Source organism: Salvelinus fontinalis, chromosome 40 (assembly GCF_029448725.1).
Source record: "Salvelinus fontinalis isolate EN_2023a chromosome 40, ASM2944872v1, whole genome shotgun sequence".
NCBI classification, from domain to species: Eukaryota; Metazoa; Chordata; class Actinopteri; order Salmoniformes; family Salmonidae; genus Salvelinus; species Salvelinus fontinalis.
The window spans coordinates 5677812-5702373 of NC_074704.1; the positions used below are offsets into that span (position 1 = coordinate 5677812).

At 39.7% G+C, this 24562-nt stretch overlaps 2 protein-coding genes across 2 annotated transcripts in view; one reads left to right on the forward strand and one right to left on the reverse strand.

Moving 5' to 3' along the window:
- The window catches only part of LOC129839207 (zinc finger protein 135-like), a 33675-nt gene extending 11861 nt beyond the window's left edge, over positions 1-21814 (reverse strand). The window contains exons 1-2 of the mRNA XM_055906515.1: positions 21236-21814; positions 14275-15482 (exon numbers count right to left, since the gene is read on the reverse strand). Coding sequence (XP_055762490.1) covers positions 14275-15482; positions 21236-21584 — 1557 coding nt within the window. The 5' untranslated portion in view covers positions 21585-21814. The remainder of the gene's footprint in view (positions 1-14274; positions 15483-21235) is intronic.
- On the forward strand, positions 855-7151 carry LOC129839927 (gastrula zinc finger protein XlCGF17.1-like). Its single transcript, XM_055907650.1, has 2 exons — positions 855-1396; positions 4082-7151. Exons 1-2 carry the CDS (start codon positions 1063-1065, stop codon positions 4816-4818), a joined length of 1071 nt encoding a protein of 356 aa, XP_055763625.1. The 5' UTR covers positions 855-1062; the 3' UTR covers positions 4819-7151.
- Positions 21815-24562: the final 2748 nt, after the last annotated feature.

Genomic DNA, 24562 nt, shown 5'->3' on the forward strand with positions numbered 1-24562 from the left:
ACCCACATGGAAACTGAGATTCGGCAAATAACATATAAAGAGAGGCTTACTTGACACCAAACCAACAACAGTAGTTCCTAAAACATAAATTGCTAATGTATGATTTAAAACGTGGATTTTATGATGTAATGTCAACTTTATACATTTCTATCCCAGGACCACTCAATTTTCAAATTCTCCAAATATCTGCTGTGGATTACCCAGAATCCAATACGTTTATCACTGAGTGTATTACACCGAGTGTAATGTAAACACACACGCGAGCAGCGTGAGGCGTCACTACAGACCCTTGTTCAAATCCAGGCTGTATCATAACAGGCCGTGATTGGGAGTCCCATAGGGCAGCGCAGAATTGGCCCAGCATCGTCTGGGTTGGGGTTTGGCCGGGTAGGCCGTCAATGTAAATAAGAATTTGTTCTTAACTGACTTGCCTAGTTAAATAAAGGTTCAATCTATTTAAAACATGTAGCTTCATTACACCGTTACACTGGCATACAAACTCAGTAGCACAGAGTAGATCATCCATATGACCTTGGGAAATAGTGCATTGTGGGTAGTTTAGAAGTTAAAAATATGTAATAACGCAAAAACATAACTGTTTGTACTTATAGGTAACCATATCGTGACTCCAACTAGCTTACTAAGTCTTTAACCACACTGTATTGTTACACTGGGGAGTAAAAACTAATGCTCCCTACACTTTAACTTGTTGTCTGAAGATAAAATATACATTTTACTCAACTGCGTTACCCACTTCAGTCAGCAGATGGCGGTCTGCGACTTTAAGGTTATGCTGTTGGTGTGACGTATAATCTAGTGGACGGAATGCGTCTCTCAACAGCAGCAACAGACAATCAGACACCTCGGTGGCTTGCTAGACAAGATAGACGAACCAATAAAGCTCTTTAGACGCTTTCGTAATTATTAGCCACTGTGTTTTAAAGCCTCTTCTGTCGTCTAGTTAGTTAGGTATCCGTTTTAATTTCATATTTACGGTGTTGTTGTTATTATTCAGCTGGCGGGCTGGTTAAGTTAGCATTAGCTTAGCTAACATCCCCGACCATGTGGTCACTAAGCTACTCCCCTGCTAAAGAAGAAAGGGATATCACAGTAAAACAAGAAGTACAGGGTGAGGCCGTTACTGTGAAAGAAGAGGAAGACGCGTTCAGAGTGAAAGAGGAGGAGGATGTTACAGTAAAAGGAGAGGAGGATGCAGTTTATGGCGTGAAAGAGGAGGAGGAAGTGATGACTGTTACATCGAAGAAGGAGGAGGAAGAAGAGGAGGAACCTGGATATCTGGGCCCGGTTTCCCAAACGCATCTTAAGGCATCCAATGGTTCTAACGATGAATTTAGCCATAAGATGGTTTTAGGAAACCGTTCCCTGATTAACACTAGTAAGTACTGTCTTAAATACAGAGGCACAAACTCTGCAGTTGTTGAACTGATGTTTGGTGTTAAAGCTGAAATCTGCAATTGCTACATCCATATTGTGACTTTTAAATGTTTTATTTATAGCCATTGATTATTGAAGAATATAACACATGCCTCATGAGCTTAGTTCAACTGTTGTACCCCATCAGAACCCCAAATAAGCTTTTTTTACTCCAATGTTTAGAAACAATGTAAATCAACACTGTATCGCCTCAACATGGTTAAAACTATAATGTTGATATCATGGATGGTCAGTCCTTTCATCCATAGGTCTGTCTGTCTCTAGTTACATTTCTCCAACCCCATAATCATCTTATTACCAAAACAGTGGTGGAATGACAGATTTGTTATTGTTTGAACTGCAGATTGCTGTGTTGTGTGGGTTTTTTAAACAGCAACAAAATGGCTGCCCAGAGACTTGGTTTGGTAAACAGCTGAGGAATGGGGGAAGGAAAAGTGTAACCACTCTCAAATTCATAGGGAAAGATATTGTAGAAACCGTAACCCAACAACTAGCGACCTAGTCAAGAAGTTCAGACATCTTGGCATAACAGTTATAAGGTGTTGGCTTGACAGTCGCTGGACCCAGGTTTGAGTTCAGCTCAGGCTACACCCTGAATTCACTACACTATGAATACAAGGACTGGCCATCCATGATGTCATAATGATAGTTTAACCAGGTTTCTAGGATATATAGTATATTCTAGAATTCATCCATGATGTCATAATGATCGTTTAACAGGTTTCTAGGATATATAGTATATTCTAGAATTCATCCATGATGTCATAATGATAGTTTAACCAGGTTTCGAGGCTATATAGTATATTCTAGAATTGCCAGTGTAGATTTCCTGTAGGGTCAAATTGTTAGAGCTGTTGATAAATCATTGTATAATATTCAGCATTTATTTTCATGCCATTACATCAATAACGCCCAACCAGAAGAGAATAAACTCTTCCTGAACCACCTCCTCTTGCTGTCCTTCATACATTCTGACGTTGCTGGTAATAGGCTACACAAGCAGTCAGCAACCTACATTTGGAGTGCAAATGTATCTTACCATTTCTACTGATCTGGTGACAGTTATGATTTTCATATGTTCATTTTACTGGAACAGTTTCATTTCATTTATAATAGTATCTCAAACATTGTCTGTGATTAATCTACATTCTATCTAAATGAAAATTATACAAATCTAAAAGTAACTTTTATTGCCATTGCCGCCTATGTAAAAAATAGCCTACATAAAGCCAACAAATAAAAATATTGCAAAAGATGTCCTATAAATCACATGGCCTGTCCATAACGAACTTGAAACATTGTATAAAATATTCTGGGCCCTCAGTTTCCCGTGCCTGTGAGTTCTCGACCGACACAGCTGTAGGCTATTTGTGAAAGGGATAAGAAGTAATCAGGTGTTTTGACATTTAATAGATCCACATTTGTGCTCAGGACAGGTAGACTAGTCCTAGTTCTATATGTGTAACCAGGTAGACTAGTCCTACTTCTATATGTGTAACCAAGTGGACTAGTCCTACTTCTATTTGTGTAACCAGGTAGACTAGTCCTACTTCTATATGTGTAACCAGGTAGACTAGTCCTACTCCTATATGTGTAACCAGGTAGACTAGTCCTACTTCTATATGTGTTGTCGGGTAGAGTAGTCCTACTTCTATATGTGTAACCAGGTAGACTAGTCCTACTTCTATATGTGTAACCAGGTAGACTAGTCCTACTTCTATATGTGTTGTCGGGTAGACTAGTTCTACTTCTATATGTGTAACCAGGTAGACTAGTCCTACTTCTATATGTGTAACCAGGTAGACTAGTCCTACTACTATATGTGTTGTCGGGTAGACTAGTTCTACTTATATATGTGTAACCAGGTAGACTAGTCCTACTTCTAATGTGTAACCAGGTAGACTAGTCTACTTCTATATGTGTTGTCGGGTAGACTAGTCCTACTTCTATATGTGTAACCAGGTAGACTAGTCCTACTTCTATATGTGTAACCAGGTAGACTAGTCCTACTTCTATATGTGTAACCAGGTAGACTAGTCCTACTTCTATATGTGTAACCAGGTAGACTAGTCTACTTCTATATGTGTTGTCGGGTAGACTAGTCCTACTTCTATATGTGTAACCAGGTAGACTAGTCCCACTACTATATGTGTAACCAGGTAGACTAGTCCTACTTCTATATGTGTAACCAGGTAGACTAGTCCTACTTCTATATGTGTAACCAGGTAGACTAGTGCTACTTCTATATGTGTAACCAGGTAGACTAGTCCTACTTCTATTTGTGTAACCAGGTAGACTAGTCCTACTTCTATATGTGTAACCATGTAGACTAGTCCTACTTCTATATGTGTAACCAGGTAGACTAGTCCTACTTCTATATGTGTAACCAGGTAGACTAGTCCTACTTCTATATGTGTTGTCGGGTAGACTAGTCCTACTTCTATATGTGTTGTCGGGTAGAAATGAGACTATTCTTGCTCATTTTAAGACAATTGTCAAATAATTTTAACATTCATTACAGACGTCGATTGTTGTACAACATCGTGGCTACGCTGTTGGCATCACCTTTAACAGTGGATTTCCACTGTTGTGGGCCTTTAATCATCTGACTTTGTTGTTCGCACAGGAGAGATACGGGACTATCGTGGATCCTCTGGGGAGCCTCAACAACCTCATGATGCTGACGAGGCAGAGAAGAGTCTCTCCAGATCAGAACACCTCAATAAACACCTGCAGAGATCCACAGGGAAGAGAACTCACTGCTGCTCTGACTGTGGGAAGAAATTCAACTCATCAGGCATTAAAATGCATCAGAGAACACACACAGGAGAGAGAACTTATAGCTGTGATCAATGTGGGAAGAATTTTACTACATCTAGCAATCTGACTGTACACCAGAGAATACACACAGGAGAGAAACCTTATAGCTGTGATCAATGTGGGAAGAGTTTTACTAGATCTGGCTCTCTGACTTTACACAAAAGAACACACACAGGAGAGAAACCTTACATCTGTGGTCAATGTGGGAAGAGTTTTACTGCATCTGGCTCTCTGACTTTACACCAAAGAACACACACAGGAGAGAACCCTTATAGCTGTGGTCAATGTGGGAAGAGTTTTACTACATCTGGCTCTGTGACTTTACACCAAAGAACACACACAGGAGAGAAATCTTATAGCTGTGATCAATGTGGGAAGAGTTTTTGTCAATCTGGCTCTGTGACTTTACACCAAAGAACACACACAGGAGAGAAACCTTATAGCTGTGATCAATGTGGGAAGAGTTTTGTTCAATCTAGCTATCTGACAATGCACAAGAGAACACACACAGGAGAGCCAATGTATAGCTGTGACCAGAGATAATCTGATAAAAGTTCTCTGACTAATCATCAGAAAATACATGAAGGAGTTTTCATGATATCAATGAAATGATGTCACAATGTAGAATGATGTAACATTGTAGTAGGAGTATTTTAATGATGTCACGATGTAGAACCCTAAATGTTTGTCCCCTGCTCTATTGATTTCAACATGATATGGATATTAGCCTCAGGGGGAAAATCCAGGCTCTGAATTGGAAGAGTACTATTTATGTGATTTAGTAAGTACACATTATCCCCAGATTCCGTGTGGTTTTTGAGCTGTTAGTTTTAACAGGAAGTGCAACCTCATCTCCTTCCTGTCGCACAAATGATTTTAGCATGAAATTAATTAGTTATGACAAATAAGTGTTGCGTTCCTTTGTTTAGCGACCCCTACATTTAAATGCATTCCAACATCACGTACAACCTGATTTCCCCCCTAATTGATATCAGTGATTTATTGCTACTTGTCAAAACAGCGTTTCTGGAAATATGATTATTGTGGCAGATGTTTGTGTAAATAGCACATGTTATGTTTAGGTTTTCAATTTATCCCAAACTGTTTCTGCATATTGGTTATTGATTTGGACACGTTAATACTGTGTTTTGACATTGAGGCTATCCCACCTAGCACAATGTAATTGAAAAGTTGTTGAAAATAAGACTATGCAATCAAAATAAAATGAATATATTTTATTATTATACCATGCCTTACCATTAAGTTAATTATTGACAATACATATTAACAAAGGGGTGTCTATTTGGTTTTGATCATTCATATTTACAATTCATGTAACTTTTAGTAATCATAATTATTTATGCAATCAACTGACAATTTACGGGTATAATTATATTGACATTGTTGCCCTTCTTTTAGAATAGCAGGTTTAATTCTCAGATGTGCCAAACCAAATTTACTAGAGCATGACATTGGGGACTGGGTCCCGATCCAACAACATGCCTATCTAGTGAACCCTGAGAAGAGAGAGAAGCTCCACAGTGAGGTGGAAAGTTACTACGGATATTGCAGGAGTTTCCTCTTGAAACCAGACATGTCAGTGTTAAGGACAACTTGGTTGCTGATTGTCTCAAGGGGGGCAGTCATAGTTTTGCGTTTAGCCGTTGCGTTGCCATGGATCACAATTTATTTTGACTGCACGGTTTTCCGTATTGGAGATGAGTTTTGTTTGGGCTCGTTCCAAGGGGACAAGAGTTCTAGAAGCTGGTGAGTTTTAGGAAGACGACAGTTCTAGAAGCTAGTGAGTTTTAGGATTCTATAGAAAGAAAAAGGAGAAAAAAATAATACGATTGCATATTATTATTTAGAAATACGTGTTTTTTCTTGTTTTTAATTGTTGACAGCCAGTAGACACCATGTTTATATTGTAGAAGGTGAAGCATTGTAGTTGATTATATTAAGAAATGGAAGTTGTTTTCTGTTGGTGGTGAGCAAACTTGTCCAACAAAAATTATAGGATTTATTTGTTATTTTAAGGGGAAAGGTGTTCCAGGCTTTGGTTTTTCCATTTATGTTTTGAGGTTGTTCGTTAGCATGTAGGGCGCACTGATTGGTGTCACCTCGTTAGTCAGTATGTGTTACACCTGTGCTGGCTTGTCCATCTTGTTAGTGGGAAGGTGTTTCACCTGAGCTGGTCCAGGTTCTATTTAAGAGTGTCTGGCCCAGTGTTCCAGTTGTCTTGATAGATGTGGAGAGTCAACACCTTTAGTTGCTCCCCCTTTTTGGTTTACTTCCTGTCTTTAAGTTTGGTGTCAGTTTTTCTTTTGTTTGCCTCTTCTTGGGCAGATTTAGTGAGTCTCATGGTGGGTGTCTTTTTTGTCCCAGTTGTTGTTACTAGTCAACTTTCAGTGGACACTGAGAGCAAAACTGCAACATTATGTTATAATACTTTTATTGCATCAAATGGTTGTTTTATGCAACAGAATAGAGGGCTCTTAGAACTATTGTGTCTGTGTTCTACTGAGGAGGGGCCTCTGGGAGAAAACAGACAGGAGATTTACAATGTCTTTTGGGTGATAAAACCTGAAGAGACCACATTCCAGGGCATGAGTTACTGTTTCTGTTCTATATGGTACCAGGGAGAGATGAACCCCTCCTAAAAAAAAAATACCTTGAATTTTGCATTGCATCAATTAATATTTTAATCAATGGCATTTCCTTAGGCTGCTCATTAGTCTTTCAGTTGTTAGTCTTCTGTTTGTTGTGTACTAAATATTTCATTTTTTAAATTTGTTTTTTCTTGTGAAGCCATTGTGTTGCATCCATGTTTGAAATGTGCTGTATAAATAAAGCTTGATTTGATTTCAACAAATGAACCCAATGACTGACCAATCAACAGACTCTTGGTCCATCTTAGTATGAAAAACAGTATCAATCCCAATTTTCCAGCCTTCTGAATGTGTGGTGGAGTGGTAAACACCACCCCCGGCTCTACCAGGGACTTGAGGTGGTCTCCCAAAACTCTGCTGGTGGAGTGGTAAACACCACCCCCGGCTCTACCTCTGCCTTGACATAGTCTGGATGCAGTCAGGCCACTGAATATAAATAAGCAATGTAAAGAGATGGGTGAATGATTGGGGAAAAGTACATTCTACACAAATTACCTTCATAAGAGCAAAGAACAAATGTGTGTGCCTGAGGGGAAATTAACTTTCATACAGCCAAAAGGGGTGAGAAATTAAACCAATATCAGTGGACAATTTGCACTAATGTAAATAAACATGGATTATGGAACATATTCCCTTTTGCTGACGTGATGAACTGCTAAGGGGACATATATTTACCATCTAAACCATGTGTGACCTCTCTGGCTGTAGAAGTGTTCTTCCTAACCAGTCCCTCAACAGCTCTCTGACTGAGCTCCACCCTCACTGGGTCTTCAGAGGAGAGGAAGGCTGAGGAGGGATGGAAGGATGAATGGATCAGTCAATCAATAAAGTGTAGAGCTGCTGTCTATGCTGTCTGACAAAATCACTATTTTAGTAGTTCATTGAAGGAAATCAGGCTTAATGACTGCTGAATACCAACTATCAATCACTTAGATCATGTATTTTCAATTTCAGGTAGAGATACATCCTTGGGACGTCCCTAGCCCATTGAAGTTTACATTTAAAATGGTTAAGGTAGGGGTTAGGGTAGGGATGTCCCAAGGATCCCTGATTGCATTGACCATCGTACATTCTTCTCTCTCTTTTACAGAGCAGGTGTAAAAGAAACACAGAGAAGACAAGTAGGCACGCAGTGGATTATGGTCACTGTAGTTAAATACGTTTTATTCGCTAAACTATGTATATTATTGGCCTGTTGGAAACTACAACTCCCTACTACATCACACAGTTCAGGCTGGATCTGATTTATCTCTAGAGAAACTACAACTCCCTACTACATCACACAGTTCAGTCTGGATCTGATTTATCTCTAGAGAAACTACAACTCCCTACTACATCACACAGTTCAGGCTGGATCTGATTTATCTCTAGAGAAACTCTTAACTCCCTACAACATCACACAGTTCAGTCTGGGTCTGATTCATCTCTAGAGAAACTACAACTCCCTACTACATCACACAGTTCAGGCTGGATCTGATTTATCTCCAGACTAGCTCTAGACACACCCTCTGGACAGACAGGCCAAAGGCGCTTGCCCCAATTCAGGGAACCGTTGATCTACTTCAGAGGAACTGTGTCTAGAGTGACTTCCTGTTGTTTTGACACCTCACTGGAAAACTAGAATAACTAGCTGTTGCTACAGAACGAGACAACCAATTCCCAGTTAGTCTGTGTCTCGTTCTCCACACACGGACACACACCAAGATCACGTGTTTTCTATATGCACAAGATAGTTTGACTATATAAGGCTTCTGAACTCCTTGTGTCATCGAGCTCTCGGCCTTCCACCTCAGACTGTAGGGCTGACCAGCTACATTATTGCAATTCTTATCAAATATAGGTTGATTGTTTGAAGAAATGGCAAAGTCTCTCCTGATTGGTTAGAATTTCCACCACAATGTGCAGTAGGCTTTTTTCAATACCAACAATGATAAACTAGATCCATTCTGTTGTTGATTTACTTCTGTGTTTTGAGTCGTTGTCCTGTTGCATCAGCCAACTTCTGTTGAGCTTCAATTGGCAGACAGACAGCCGTACATTCTCCTGCAAAATGTCTTGATATACTTGGGAATTCATTTTTCCGTCGATGAGAGCAAGCTGTCCAGACCCTGAGGCAGCAAAGCAGCCCCAAACCATGATGCTCCCTCCACCAGACTTTACAGTTGGGACGAGGCTTTGATGTTGGTGTGCTGTGCCTTTTGGTCTCCACACATAGTGTTGTGTGTTCATACTGTATTGGAGCAGCAGCAGCTGACTGCCCGGTTCAACGTCAGTTCACCGTCTCACCTCATACTGTATTGGAGCAGCAGCAGCTGACTGCCCGGTTCAACGACGGTTCACCGTCTCACCTCATACTGTATTGGAGCAGCAGCAGCTGACTGCCCAGTTCAACATCAGTTTACCGTCTCACCTCATACTGTATTGGAGCAGCAGCAGCTGACTGCCCGGTTCAACGACAGTTCACCATTTCACCTCATACTGTATTGGAGCAGCAGCAGCTGACTTGATCGTTGATGCTAATCATCATGTTTTGAATCTGAGAGTAAATAGAGCCGACTACAACTCTAAAAATGAAGGGTTCAACTGGAGTTGTTCTCAGATCCCCTAAGAACCGTAGGGTTCTTGGTCAATGAAAAACAGCCCCAAAAGGTTCTTCAAAGAACTTGTTACAAGGTGGGTTCATCGAGGAACCTCCGTTGTTGCTGGACTTCTTCCGGGAACTTCGCAATTACAACTGAAAACGATGGTGACAAGTTTGGATGCGACAACAAGTTTAAAAAGGTTAAGTTGGGTTGATGTTTGGCTCTGAAAATGTCTCGAAATAATTTATATAATAATAATATAACATACTAATAATTAATAACGGAGACAATGATGGTTTTCTGTGAATATCTTCCATAATGTTACTATAGTTAATTACCGTAAATATTAGAAAGCCGGGTTTGACCGTCGGCGTTGTATGAGCTACAGTACAGTACCGTTATCTAGCTAGCTAACGTTATGTCCTAACTAGACACAAGTAGGTTTGGATTATTTCCCTCAACTATATTCTTTCCCATATATTGAATATCGTTTCCAAAAAGCCAACATGGCTTTACACTCATTAACGTAAGTTTCCAATCTAGAGCAGTTCTCACTTTTGTGATAATGAACTAGCTAACGTTAACTAACTAACTAAGGACGGTGACCTGTCCAGACGAGATGTTACAACGAACTGAATCGTCAATGGAGGTCTTCCTCTTTATATAGTCTGCTACAGCATGCAATACTATTAACTCACAAGGGGGCATAACGTTACATGGACAATACTATCCCATTTTGGAAACGTTACATGTACAATACTATCCCATTTTGGAAACGTTACATGTACAATACTATCCCATTTTGGAAACGTCACATATACAATACTTTCGCATTTTGGAAACGTTACATGGACAATACTATCCCATTTTGGAAACGTTACATGGACAGTACTATCCCAATTTGGAAACGTTACATGTACAATACTATCCCATTTTGGAAACGTTACATGGACAATACTATCCCATTTTGGAAACGTTACATGTCCGCCCCCTTGTGGAGGGAAATTAGTATCTTAGATGGTAGCTGTAGATGGGAATCAAATGCATAATGGTATTAATACAGTGTCTAGACTACCTCTTTTGTATAAATGCCCTTCAGAATCCAAACACAGTATTGCCACGCAGCAAAATGTTGCGTATAATCTTTCAAGTCAGCCTGATAAAATATAGAACAATTTGTGTACAAAGATATCTTGAAATGTGATATTAGGCCTGTATGGCAGTATTGTTACTGTATGGCAGTACTGTTACTGTATGGCAGTACTGTTACTGTATGGCAGTACTGTATTGGCTAGTGCTTCTCCAATATGTTCTTCTATTTTACATTACATTGTATGTCGATGCCATTTATCTTTCAATATTTATTTAATATATATATTTAAATGCTTGTAAGACTATTCTTTGACACATTTTCTCTTCCTTTGAAATTCTTATAGGACAGAACATGGACACAATGCAATTGGGATCAAGAAGAAGGTACAGATATGTTGTAGGACAGCTGCATTTGAAGTGTACATTTAATCTACATAGCAGTCAATACAAACTGACATCTATTAGCATACAAATGTGTGCAAATGATCTTTTCAGATCTTGTCAGAAATGAATCAAGTCCATGGAATGGATATAGACAAAAAGAGAATTCAAGAACTATCAGAGGTAGAGAGGCGAGGCAGGGGTGAGGACATCATCCTGCTATGTTGACAGTCCCTGAAGGACAATACAGAAGAGGTATCTGCTCTTATTCCTTCCCTTTCTCTAATGTATTTTTAATAAAATGATCAAGTGTAGTAAGATCATTGCTTTACTTTACTAGGACTGGAGACCACAGCAGCGATTCTGCTCTTGCCCAACCTCTTCAATGGGGACCCGAGTGGCCTTTATGTCCGTGACAAGGTATGCCTATGCACCAATCATCTGTTTCTTCATAAACACAGGTGTGCATGCTAATATAAAACTACAGCTGAACATTTGTTATGTTCTTTGTTAATTGTATGTGTATTCATCTTTTCTTACTTTTGTTGACACAGATTTCACCACTCTTCACTCCTTTACTGCACATCGGCGAAAATCCATTTCACCATGAGAGTGAAATCCCGCTGGCCTTTGATGGGGAGAACATCCACGCCCTCGAGGACGTCCCCATGGGACTTGAGGCTCTGCTAGGGCTGTATTTTTTTTAAATTTTCCCTTAAATGTCAGATAAACACTTATGTTGTTATTAAGTTACTGTGTTCTGGGGAGAAGAGAAGTTGGGGTGAAGTTACCAGGGCCGGTCATAAAGATGGATAACTTCCTAACATAACTAAGTGGATATTCCCTCACCTCTTTAAAAAAAAAAAAAAAAAAAAGTTTGAGATTTTGTATCGACTCGGCTCACTGCCTCTCAGATCAAAGGTGGGTCCATCTGCTCCGTTCCCAAAGTGTGGTCTCCCTGAGATCCCAAGTTTGAGGGATCCCTGGTGCACCATTTACCCAGGTCGTCAGGAGCGGTCACCAAGTGAAGATTAACATCCCCATCGCCAAATGTGGTTAATTTCTTTAATATCAAATGGAGACAAACTTATCACACAAGTCAGAGTTAAATCTAAATATTTATTCACTTATTAATAAGGGAGCAGGTCAATACAACACACAAATATAAAGTGAATCAATTTAGTGCTCTACGATAATGATGGCTGGTCAACAAATCACCCCCAGATGATTCGTTGAGAGCCACGATACAAAGGTATTTTACAGCCAAGGTGCACCCCTTTCAACCTACATGACCAACAACAGATGTATAGAACGGGTCACAAGGTTAAGATTTGTATGAAACATACTTATAATACTCAGCAAACAGTCTCTGCTGTAAAAACAGTACTCTTTGTGTAGAGACCAGGGTCTCTCCCTGGTACCATATAGAACAGAAACATTAACTCATGCTCTGGAATGCGGTCTCTTTAGGTTTTATCACCCAAAAGACATTGTAAATCTCCTGTCGGTGTTTTCTCCCAGAGGCCCATCCTCAGTAGAACACACAGACACAATAGTTCTAAGAACCCTCTATTCTGTTGCATAAAACAACCATTTGATCCAATAAAAGTATTATAACATAATGTTGCAGTTTTGCTCTCTGTGTCCACTGAAAGTTGACTAGTAACAACAACTGGGACATAAGTCACCCACCATGAGACCCACTAAATCTGCCAAGAAGAGGCAAACAAAAAAAAAACCCACACCAAACTTAAAGACAGGAAGCAAACCAAAAAGGTGGAGCAACTAAAGGCATTGCCTCTCCACATCTATCAAGACAATTGGAGCACTGGGCCAGACACTCTTAAATAGAACCTGGACCAGCTCAGGTGAAACACCTTCCCACTAACGAGATGGACAAGCCAGCACAGGTGTAACACATACTGACTAACGAGGTGACACCAATCAATGCACCCTGCGTGCTAACGAGCTATACGTGCTGACGTGTTAAAATCCAACCTCAAAACATAAATGGAAAAACCAAAGCCTGTAACACCTTCCCCCTTTAGACAACAAATATATCCTATATTTTTGTTGGACAAGTATGCTCACCCCCAACAGAAAACAACTTCCATTTCACATAATCAACTACAATGTTTCTACAATATAAACATAGTGTCTACTGGCTGTCAACAATTAAAAACAAGAAAAAACACATATTTCTAAATAATAATATACAATAGTATTATTTTTTACATCCTTTTTCTTTCAATAGAATCCTAAAACCCACTAGCTTCTAGAACTCTCGTCCCCTTGGAACGAGCCCCCCAAAAACTCATCTCCAATACGGAAAAACGTGCAGTCAAAATAAATTGTGATCCATGGCAACGCACTTGCTAAACGCAAAACTTGTTGACTGCCCACCCTTGAGACAATCAGCAACCAACTCCTGCAATATCCATAGTAACTTCCACCTTACTTCTCTCTCTCTTTTCAGGGTTCACTCGATAGGCATGTTGTTGGATCGGGCCCAGTCCCCAATGTCATGCATTTGGGTTAGCACATCTGAGAATGAATCCTGATATTCTAAAAGCAGGGCAACATTGTCAATATAATTGTACACAAAATTGTTCAGCTGGTTGCATAAATAATTATGATTACTAACTGTTACATAAATTGTAAATATGAAAATCAAAACCAAATGGACACCCCTTTGTTAATATGTAGTGGCAATAATTAACTTAGTGGTGAGGCATGGAATAATAAAACATGTATCTTTTGTCAGGCTGAATGTTTGAATATATGAGGTGATTTGAGTCATGCTTCTTCAGTAGTGGAATAAAGACAATTAGCATTTGAATGTTGTCAAGAAATACTGGAGTGATGTCAGATTGTTATAAAATTGATTATAGACCAATTTATTATACTGCTTTCATGTGTGTATATACACAAACATCTGCAACAATTATCATATTACATGTATTTTTTTTAAACAAGCAGATATTTCAACTTGTAGAAAACAGCTAGCTACATTTTGAAGTGCTGCATTTTGATTAAAGTGGGTCACCAACACAGTAAGTGTAACACAGCTCTTTTTTTGTTAGTCACTTTTTGTTAAATAATACTCTTTCAATTCAGGGCCTGGATTTTCCCCTGAGGCTAATTTCCATATCATGCTGAAATCAATTGAACAGAGCAAAGGATAAGGTAGAACATCATTAAAATACTCCTACTACAATGTTAAAACATTCTACATTGTGACATTATTTCATTGATATCATGAAACAACTCCTTCATGTATGTATTTTCTGATGTTTGATTAGATATCTTTTATCAGAGTATCTCTTGTCACATTGATTACAGCTATGAGATTTCTCTCCTGTGTGTGTTCTCTGGTGTCGAATCAGATGACTTGATGTAGTAAAACTCATCCCACATTGATCACAGCTAAAAGGTTTCTCTCCTGTGTGTGTTCTCTGGTGTACAGTCAGCTGGCTAGATGTAGGAAAACTCTTCTCACAATGATTACAACTATAAGATTTCTCTCCTGTGTGTGTTCTCTGGTGTATAGTCAGAGAACAAGTTGTAGTAAAACTCTTCCCACATTGATTACAGCTATAAGGTTTCTCTCCTGTGTGTGTTCTCCGGTGCACTGTCAGATCTCCAGATTGGACAAAACTCATCCCACATTGATCACAGCTAAAAGGTTTCTCTCCTGTGTGTGTTCTCTGGTGTTTAGTCACAGAGCTAGATGTAGTAAAACTCTTCCCACATTGGTCACAGATATAAGGCTTCTCTCCTGTGTGTGTTCTCTGGTGTTCAGTCAGAGTGCCAGATGTAGTAAAACTCTTCCCACAATGATTACAACTATAAGGCTTATCTCCTGTGTGTATTCTCTGGTGTATAGTCAGAGAGCTTGATGTAGTAAAATTCATCCCACATTGATCACAGCTAAAAGGTTTCTCTCCTGTGTGTGTTCTCAGGTGCACTGTCAGATAGCCAGATGTAGTAAAACTCTTCCCACATTGATCACAGCTATAAGGTTTCTCTCCTGTGTGTGTTCTCTGGTGCACTGTCAGATAGCCAGATGTAGTAAAACTCTTCCCACATTGATCACAGCTATAAGATTTCTCTCCTGTGTGTGTTCTCTGGTGTTGAATCAGATTGCAAGATCGACCAAAACTCTTCCCACATTGATCACAGCTATTAGATTTCTCTCCTGTGTGCATTCTCTGGTGTTGAATCAGATTGCAAGATCGACCAAAACTCTTCCCACATTGATCACAGCTATTAGATTTCTCTCCTGTGTGGATCCTTTGATGAATTGTAATGCCTGATGAAGTGAATCTCTTCCCACAGTCAGAGCAGCAGTGAGTTCTCTTCCCTGTGGATCTCTGCTGGTGTTTATTGAGGCGTTCTGATCTGGAGAGACTCTTCTCTGCCTCGTCAGCATCATGAGGTTGTTGAGGCTCCCCAGAGGATCCATGATAGTCCCGTATCTCTCCTGTGTGAACAACAAAGTCAGATGATTAAAGGCCCACAACAGCAGAAATCCACTGTAAAAGGTGATGCCAACAGCGTAGCCATGACGTTGTACAACAATTGACGTCTGTAATGAATGTTAAAATTATTTGACAATTGTCTTAAAATGAGCAAGAATAGTCATATTTTAGTAGTAACATCGATGAAGAGTAGAGTAGAAATAAGTTATTCATGTTGTTGAAACTCTAAGCAGTGTGTCAGACGACTTTTGGTCTCCAATATAGGCCCCTTTCTGTGTTTAATAAAATTGCGGCACGAGGGCGATGTGCACACAATTTGATTGCAGAAACACCTCCCTGCTAATGAGGACACTGATAGTTATGGATGTAGTATATCTGGTAATGAGGAAACCGATAGTTATGGATGTAGTATATCTGCTAATGAGGAAACCGCTAGTTATGGATGTAGCATATCTGCCTGGAGCAAAAATGGTGAGCAAAGCTTTTAGTTTTTCACAATGTATTCTAAATGTGAATGGGGGAAAACTCCGGGGAGTAACCTCTATTTCCAGGTTGATTATGAGTACATTTCACACTACTTTGGATTATAATTGTAAGGCTCGTTTGAATGTCCTGCTTAATATAAATGTTTGCTACAGTATTAAGAATTATGTGTAATTATTGAAGAACCGCGTTAATGACAGTATACATTTGGGTGTTGCTAATAAAGTTAAGATTTCTTTGTATTTCACCTTTATTTAACCAGGTAGGCCAGTCGAGAACAAGTTCTCATTTACAACGGGCGGGCCAGTCCATAGCATCAATGTCTTCCTCTTGCAGGAACTGCTGACACACTCCAGCCACATGAGGTCTAGCATTGTCTTGTATTAGGAGGAACCCAGGGCCAACCGCACCAGCATATGGTCTCACAAGGGGTCTGAGGATCTCATCTCGGTAGCTAATGGCAGTCAGGCTACCTCTGGCGAGCACATGGAGGGCTGTGCGGCCCCCAAAGAAATGCCACCCCACACCATGACTGACCCACCACCAAACCGGTCATGCTGGAGGATGTTGCAGGCAGCAGAACATTCTCCACGGCGTCTCCAGACTCTTGTCACGTCTGTCACATGCTCAGTGTGAACCTGCTTTCATCTGTGAAGCATTGGAAAGGCTTTTCTCCTCTGTATCCTCTCATGAGCTATTCGTGAAAATCTATTTTTGGGAGCAGAAAATGCTTTTCTCCTGTGTGTATTCTCTCATGCCTTTTCAGGTTAGTTAACATGGTAAACTTTCTACACTGGGAGCATTGGAAAGGCTTTTCTCCTGTGTGTATCCTCTCATGAGCTTTCAAGTGCCCTATCTTAGTAAAACTCTTTCCACACTGGGAACATTGGAAAGGCTTTTCTCAGGCGTGTGTCCTCTCATGCAGTTTTAGGTTCCCTAACCAGCAAAAACTATTTTCACAGTGGGAGCAGTGGTGTTGTCTTGCTGGTTTGGGCGTCTCTGGGTCTGGTTCCCCTGAAGGATTCTTCCCGCTGTCAGAGTGAGAGTCTGGTTCCTCTCCATGCAAAGACACACAGAGTATGTTGTTAAACAGAGACCTAAATGAAACCTCCACATGATAAAACTGTCTTCCTATGAGGTTTAATCTAGACTTGATCCCTCAATAAAAGAGCAGAACTGGTCATCACAGAGTGGCTGTAGTGCTTTGTAGGCTGGGTAAATCCATTTGAATTCAATACATTTTTGACAGCATCCCTTTTGATTTAAAAAAATCTTTCCTTACATGTTTGACTATGGAAGAAGTGGTAAGAAAGTGACTTCATGTAACTGAATGTAAAAACATTCATGAGATTTACAGTACCAGTCAAAAGTTTGGACACACCTACTCATTCAAGGGTTATAATGATTTGTTTTACCATTTGATCTACATTGTAGAATAATAGTGACGAAATCAAAACTATGAAATAACACATACGGAATCATGTAGTAACCAACAAAAAGTGGTGAACAATTCAAAATATAGCCACCTTGATGACAGCTTTGCATACTCTTGGCATTCTCTCAACCAGCTTCACCTGGAATGCTTTTCCAACAGTCTTGAGTTCCCACATATGCTGAGCACTTTTTGGCTGCTTTCCTTCACTCTGTGGTCCAACTCATCCCAAACCATCTCAATTGGGTTGAGGTCAGGTGATTGTGAAGGCCAGGTAATCTGGTGCAGCACTCCATCACTCTCCTTTTTGGTCAAATAGCCCTTACACAGCCTGGAGGTGTGTTGGGTCATTGTCCTGTTGAAAAACAAATGATAGTCCCACTAAGCCAAACCAGATGGGATGGCGTATCGCTTCAGAACGCTTTGGTAGCCAGACAGGTGCGTGCCTTTCCAAATCATGTCAATCAATTGAATTTACCACAGGTGGACTCCAATCAAGTTGTAGAAACATCTCAACAATGATCAATGGAAACAGTATGCACCTGAGGTCAATTTCAAGTCTCATAGCAAAGGGTCTGAATACTTATGTAAATAAGGTATTTCTGTTTTTTATTTTTAATAAATGTGACATTTTTTCTCCAAACCTATTTTCTCTTTGTCATTACGGGGTATTGTGTGTAGACTGATGAGGATTTGTATTTATTTAATCCATTGTAGAATAAGGCTGTAATGTAACAAAATGTGGAAAGACAAGTGACAAAAAGGGGGTTAAAGACTTAAAGACATGTAAAAAATATAGATATAATTTTTTACATCTCTTAGATATAAGACAGACACTTCAGAACAAACTTCCTTTAGATGTTCTGGGAGAAACAATGTTACTATGGTTACTGTTGTTCCATGTTGTGAATGCTATCCAATGTGTTACTATGGTTACTGTTGTTCCATGTTGTGAATGTAATCCAATGTGTTACTATGGTTACTGTTGTTCCATGTTGTGAATGTTATCCAATGTGTTACTATGGTTACTGTTGTTCCATGTTGTGAATGTTATCCAATGTGTTACTATGGTTACTGTTGTTCCATGTTGTGAATGTTATCCAATGTGTTACTATGGTTACTGTTGTTCCATGTTGTGAATGTTATCCAATGTGTTACTATGGGTTATAGCAGTATGGACAAATATTTTTTGTTGATACTTCCATGGGTCTTACAGTTCAAAATCAAATAGCAAAATGATCCTTGGTATAACCTTCTTAGAACAGTACAATACAGGGGAAGCCCTTCATGTTGTTTAAATCTTCTTAAAACAATTCCATATAGCTTAGAAGAACCTCCCCCTCAGACAGGGCTTAGACTGTAATGGGTTAAAACTATCTGAGACTTACATTACTCAGACTAGTTATCCTGGGATCTAACATTACTCTGAGACTAGTTATCCTGGGATCTAACATTACTCTGAGACTAGTTATCCTGGGATCTTACATTACTCTGAGACTAGTTATCCTGGGATCTTACATTACTCTGAGACTAGTTTTCCTGGGATCTTACATCTTACATTACTCTGAGACTAGTTATCCTGGGGAATCGTTTTAATACATTTGCAAAAAATCTAAACCTGTTTTTGATTTGGCATTAAGGGGTATTGTGATGGCATTATGGGGTATTGTGATGGCATTATGGGGTATTGTGATGGCATTATGGGGTATTGTGATGGCATTATGGGGTATTGTGATGGCATTATGGGGTATTGTGTGTAGATTGATGAGGGTAAAAAAAAAAAAACATTTTTAGAATGGGGTGCACCGATATCACATTTTTTTGCCAATATTTTCCTTGCCCCAAAAAAGGATACCGATAACCGATATTTAAAATTTTAGCGGCCTTTTTAGCATTCTAGTACAGCATTCTAATAGTTACCACACACACGGATGCAGCGGTCTAAGCCACTGCATCTCAGTGCAAGAGGTGTCACTACAGTCCCTGGTTCCAATCCAGGCTGTATCACATCCGGCCGTGATTGGGAGACTCATAGTAGTTGTCTATTATTGGTGTAGAGAGGACGACAAAGGAGAGGGATTCCACATGTGGATAGGAAGATACAAATTATCATTATTACTGGGAAAAATTCATTTAAAATCCAGGAATTTTACAACTTTAGCTCTCTAGGTCATGCCAGTAGGTTACAGTAGGTTGTATCTCTCTAGGTCATGCCAGTAGGCTACAGTAGGTTGTAACTCTCTAGGTCATGCCAGTATGTTACAGTAGGTTGTAACTCTAGGTCAAGCCAGTAGGTTACAGTAGGTTGTAACTCTCTAGGTCAAGCCAGTAGGTTACAGTAGGTTGTATCTCTCTAGGTCATGCCAGCAGGTTACAGTAGGTTGTATCTCTCTAGGTCATGCCAGTAGGTTACAGTAGGTTGTATCTCTCTAGGTCATGCCAGTAGGTTACAGTAGGTTGTATCTCTCTAGGTCATGCCAGTAGGTTACAGTAGGTTGTAACTCTCTAGGTCATGCCAGTAGGTTACAGTAGGTTGTATCTCTCTAGGTCATGCCAGTAGGTTACAGTAGGTTGTAACTCTCTAGGTCATGCCAGTAGGCTACAGTAGGTTGTATCTCTCTAGGTCATGCCAGTAGGTTACAGTAGGTTGTATCTCTCTAGGTCATGCCAGTAGGTTACAGTAGGTTGTAACTCTCTAGGTCATGCCAGTAGGCTACAGTAGTATGTAACTCTCCAGGTCATGCCAGTAGGTTACAGTAGGTTGTATCTCTCTAGGTCATGCCAGTAGGCTACAGTAGGTTGTAACTCTCTAGGTCATGCCAGTAGGATACGGTAGGTTGTATCCAAGTAGAAACAATTATCAACCCAATATGGAAAGTGTCGAATTTGGTCAACAACAAAATGAATGGCTTATTTGCTACGTGAGGTTTACTTGATCCAACAGAAGTTTCGTAATGATTAAGTTGTTATGTGGACACGTGACATACCGACAACTTTGATAAAAACACTATAGGAGTTGTCTCCAGATCGCTATGCATATTCATGCTAGTAGCTTAGCATCTCTCTCCATTGAATACAGGCGGTACATATTCATGCTAGTTGCTTAGCATCTCTCTCCATTGAATACAGGCGGTACATATTCATGCTAATAGCTTAGCATCTCTCTCCATTGAATACAGGCGGTACATATTCATGCTAGTAGCTTAGCATCTCTCTCCATTGAATACAGGCGGTGCATATTCATGCTAGTAGCTTAGCATCTCTCTCCATTGAATACAGGCGGTGCATATTCATGCTAGTAGCTTAGCATCTCTCTCCATTGAATTCAGGCGGTGCATATTCATACTAGTAGCTTAGCATCTCTCTCCATTGAATACAGGCGGTTGACGTCAACAACCCTCATAGAATATAAAAAATAGATTACAATAATAAGATGTATCCACCAATCCAAAGAAAGGATAGGCGGGAGCTAGAAAACCCACAGTGCCGCTTTGTGGACAACGACTCCCCTTGTTAGGGCGGAGAGACATCTTGTCAGTATATCCATAATCTTTGGTGTACCCAACCCAACTCTCACATGGCACTATTGGGGGGCACGGTGTGTAGTAAAACATCACTACATGCAGTGCCCCCCAGTCTGCGGTCAGCAGAAAGACCCTTCTCAAATATAAATGTTAAGTCACTTTTTGGAAACGGAACGGAGAAAACAAGGGGTAGCTTGTTCTCTACGTCGTCTGATTCTAGACATATCAGTCATCATCCTGGGCCCTCAGTTAAAGACGTATTGACGAGCCAACTCCGAATATCCAAAGTAAAAAACTAATTTAAGGCGGTACTTACTGGTGTTAATCAGATCTCCTATCTCCACCTCTTCATCTTTCAATGTGACAGTAATCTCCCCTTCCTTCTTCACTCCATAAACTGCATCCTCCTCCTCTTTCTCTTCCTCCTCCTCTTTCACTGTAACATCCTCTTCCTCTTTCACTCTGAACGCCTCTTCCTCTTCTTTCACTGAAACGTCTATCTCTTCTTCTTTCAGGGTAACAGCCTCACCCTCTACTTCTTGTTTTACTGTAACATCCTCTTCTTCCTTCTCCTCTTTCACGACAATGTTTAGCCCCAGAGCTTCTTTCTCTGTCCAGCAGACCGCCTCTTCTTTAACGAGAGGGGAGATGTTTAGGGAGCTCATGGTCGGGGATGTTAGCTAGCTAGCTATCATTAGCGACTAAGCTAGTGCTAACTTAACCAGACAGCTACTATAGCTGACTAATAAAAAATAACGTAATATTAAATTATATAGGTTAACAAGTAGATACGACAGAAGTGTGTCTAAAACACAGTAGGTAATATACACCGAAAGCGTATAAATAGCTTGAATCTTTCGGCTATGTTGGCTAGCAAGCTACCGAGGTGGTTGAGGAGCTGTTTATGAAGAACCGTCCACTAGATTATACGTCACGCTGGCAGCGTCGCCTGAAAGACGCACATCGCCGTCTGCTGACTGGAGGGGAAACGCAGTTGAGGATCATATTTTATTTTCAGACAAAGATTTTTGTAAATGGATTTAATTAAATAATACCATTATATTGAGACATACAAAGACAGGAATGTGTTGATTGATTAGTGCGATTAAAAAATGTTTACCACAGCTTATTTAAGGCAGTTTCATTAAGTTATATTAGTTATACTACATCTAAATTAGCAGCTAGCTACTGTAGGTCTATACTGCTCCAACGTAGTGTAACAATACATTATGTAGATGTATATAATGAACAGACTAGGTCTATACTCCTCCTACATTGTGTAACAATACATCATGTAGATGTATATAATGAACAGACTAGGTCTATACTGCTCCTACATGGTGTAACAATACATCATATAGATGTATATAATGAACAGACTAGGTCTATACTGCTCCTACATGGTGTAACAATACATGATATAGATGTATATAATGAACAGACTAGGTCTATACTGCTCCTACATGGTGTAACAATACATCATGTAGATGTATATAATGAACAGACTAGGTCTATACTGCTCCTACATGGTGTAACAATACATCATGTAGATGTATATAATGAACAGACTAGGTCTATACTGCTACTACATGGTGTAACAATACATCATGTAGATGTATATAACGAACAGACTAGGTCTATACTGCTCCTACATGGTGTAACAATACATCATATAGATGTATATAATGAACAGACTAGGTCCATACTGCTCCTACATGGTGTAACAATACATCATATAGATGTATATAATGAACAGACTAGGTCTATACTGCTCCTACATGGTGTAACAATACATCATGTAGATGTATATAATGAACAGACTAGGTCCATACTGCTCCTATATTTTTATGTATTATTATGTGTTATTTATTTCTCCTTTATTTAACCAGGTCGGCCAGTTGAGAACAAGTTCTCATTTACAACTGCGACCTGGTCAAGATAAAGCAAAGCAGTTCGACAAAAACAACAACACAGAGTTACACATAAACAAATATTCAGTCAACAACACAATAGAAGACAGAGAATATATTTGTATGTTTATGAATATTGTGAAACACGATCATTCCACTATTAATGCAGATATTATGGACATTTTATTTAAAACATGTAATTAAACTATAATTGTAGCTCCTTTAATTTAGACCCAAAATGTATTTGCTATAATGTGTGCTATTGCCCGGCTATTAAAAGGGACAGGCGACTATTTGAGACTCAGCCTTGAATTTAAATGTTGTGGAATGTTAACTTTGATTGTCTTCAATGAAAATGATAGACCTTTCAAACATGGAATGCAACGTAAACATTATTGTCAACTGACTTGATGTCTACGGTGCCAAAGAGATTGATAGTTGGGGGTGTTGGGAGTGTTGATATACTGTAACGGTAATAATGTCAAACTCCCACTTTTAACAACCATCAGAATTGGTTAAAAAAAGTTATACCCGAGTAGTGCAGCGGTCGAAGGTACTTTATCGAAGGGCTAGAGGCATCACTACAGACCCGGGTTCGATCCCGGGCTGTACCACAACCTGCTGTGATCGGGAGTCCCGTAGGGCAGCACACTATAGGCCAAGCGTTGCCCAGGTTAGGGGAGGGTTTGGCCGGGGGGGGGGGGGGGGGGGGGCTTTACTACTCTAGTGAATCCTTGTGACGCCTGCAGGCTGACCTCGGCCGTCAGGTGACCAGTGTTTCCTCCGACATATTGGTGCATCTTCCGGGTTAAGCGGGTAGCTGTTAAGAAGCGCAGTTTGGCTGGTCATGTTTCAGAGGACGCATGACTCGACCTTCGATATATATTATATTATTATTATATAATATATAGATATATTCAATATTTGTATTTTTCTATTTTACCTTTATTTATACAGGTTTTTCTCATTGAGATAACATCTCTTTTCCAAAAGAGACCTGGTCCAATAGCAGCAGGGGGAACAACGTTTCAGACAAAACAACTTACGTACACAACATTAAACAAAGCTATAAACACACACACACAGTACAACAATAACATGTTACGTTAAAAACACGAACGTCTTGACAAAAAACAGCTGTCCTAAAAACAATTACACTCTTCTATACATCGATCAAGTGTTTAATAAGCTCCAACAACGAAACCAGATCATCAAATTTTTAAATGTCCAGGAGAGAATTCCAGGACCACGGAGCTGAGTAACAATTCGACCTGTTCTAATTTTTGTTTAGAAGCAAATGAGAAGGGGACCGTAGTTGATATTTATTTACCGACCTGACGAAAAAAGAACAGAGATAAAATGGCATTTTACCCAATATGGCCTTAAATATCAGTGTATACCAGTGTTTAAGCCTACGCAAGGTCAATGACGACCAGCCAACAGCACTGTAGACATCACAATATCGAAATTGTGGAGAAAAAACGGGGGTAAAATTATTGAAAAAATGCCGAAATTAGTTGTTCCCCCACCATTTACAACAACGTCACAGAGCACCATCACTGTCTTTCCTTCATGGATCTCCTGCATGTTTACATATCTGGCATTACTCATCTCATATGTATATACTGTATTCTATCCTATTCTACTGTATCCTAGTCTGTGTATTACTCATCTCATATGTATATACTGTATTCTATCCTATTCTACTGTATCTCAGTCTATGTATTACTCAT

What these genes read in the sequence shown, in the direction of transcription:
- LOC129839927 (XM_055907650.1), top strand. Translation starts at nt 1,063, where the DNA reads ATGTGGTCACTAAGCTACTCCCCTGCTAAAGAAGAAAGGGATATCACA. An exon ending in CCGTTCCCTGATTAACACTA is followed by an intron (nt 1,397 to 4,081) that starts GTAAGTACTGTC and finishes TTGTTCGCACAG; the next exon opens with GAGAGATACGGGACTATCGT.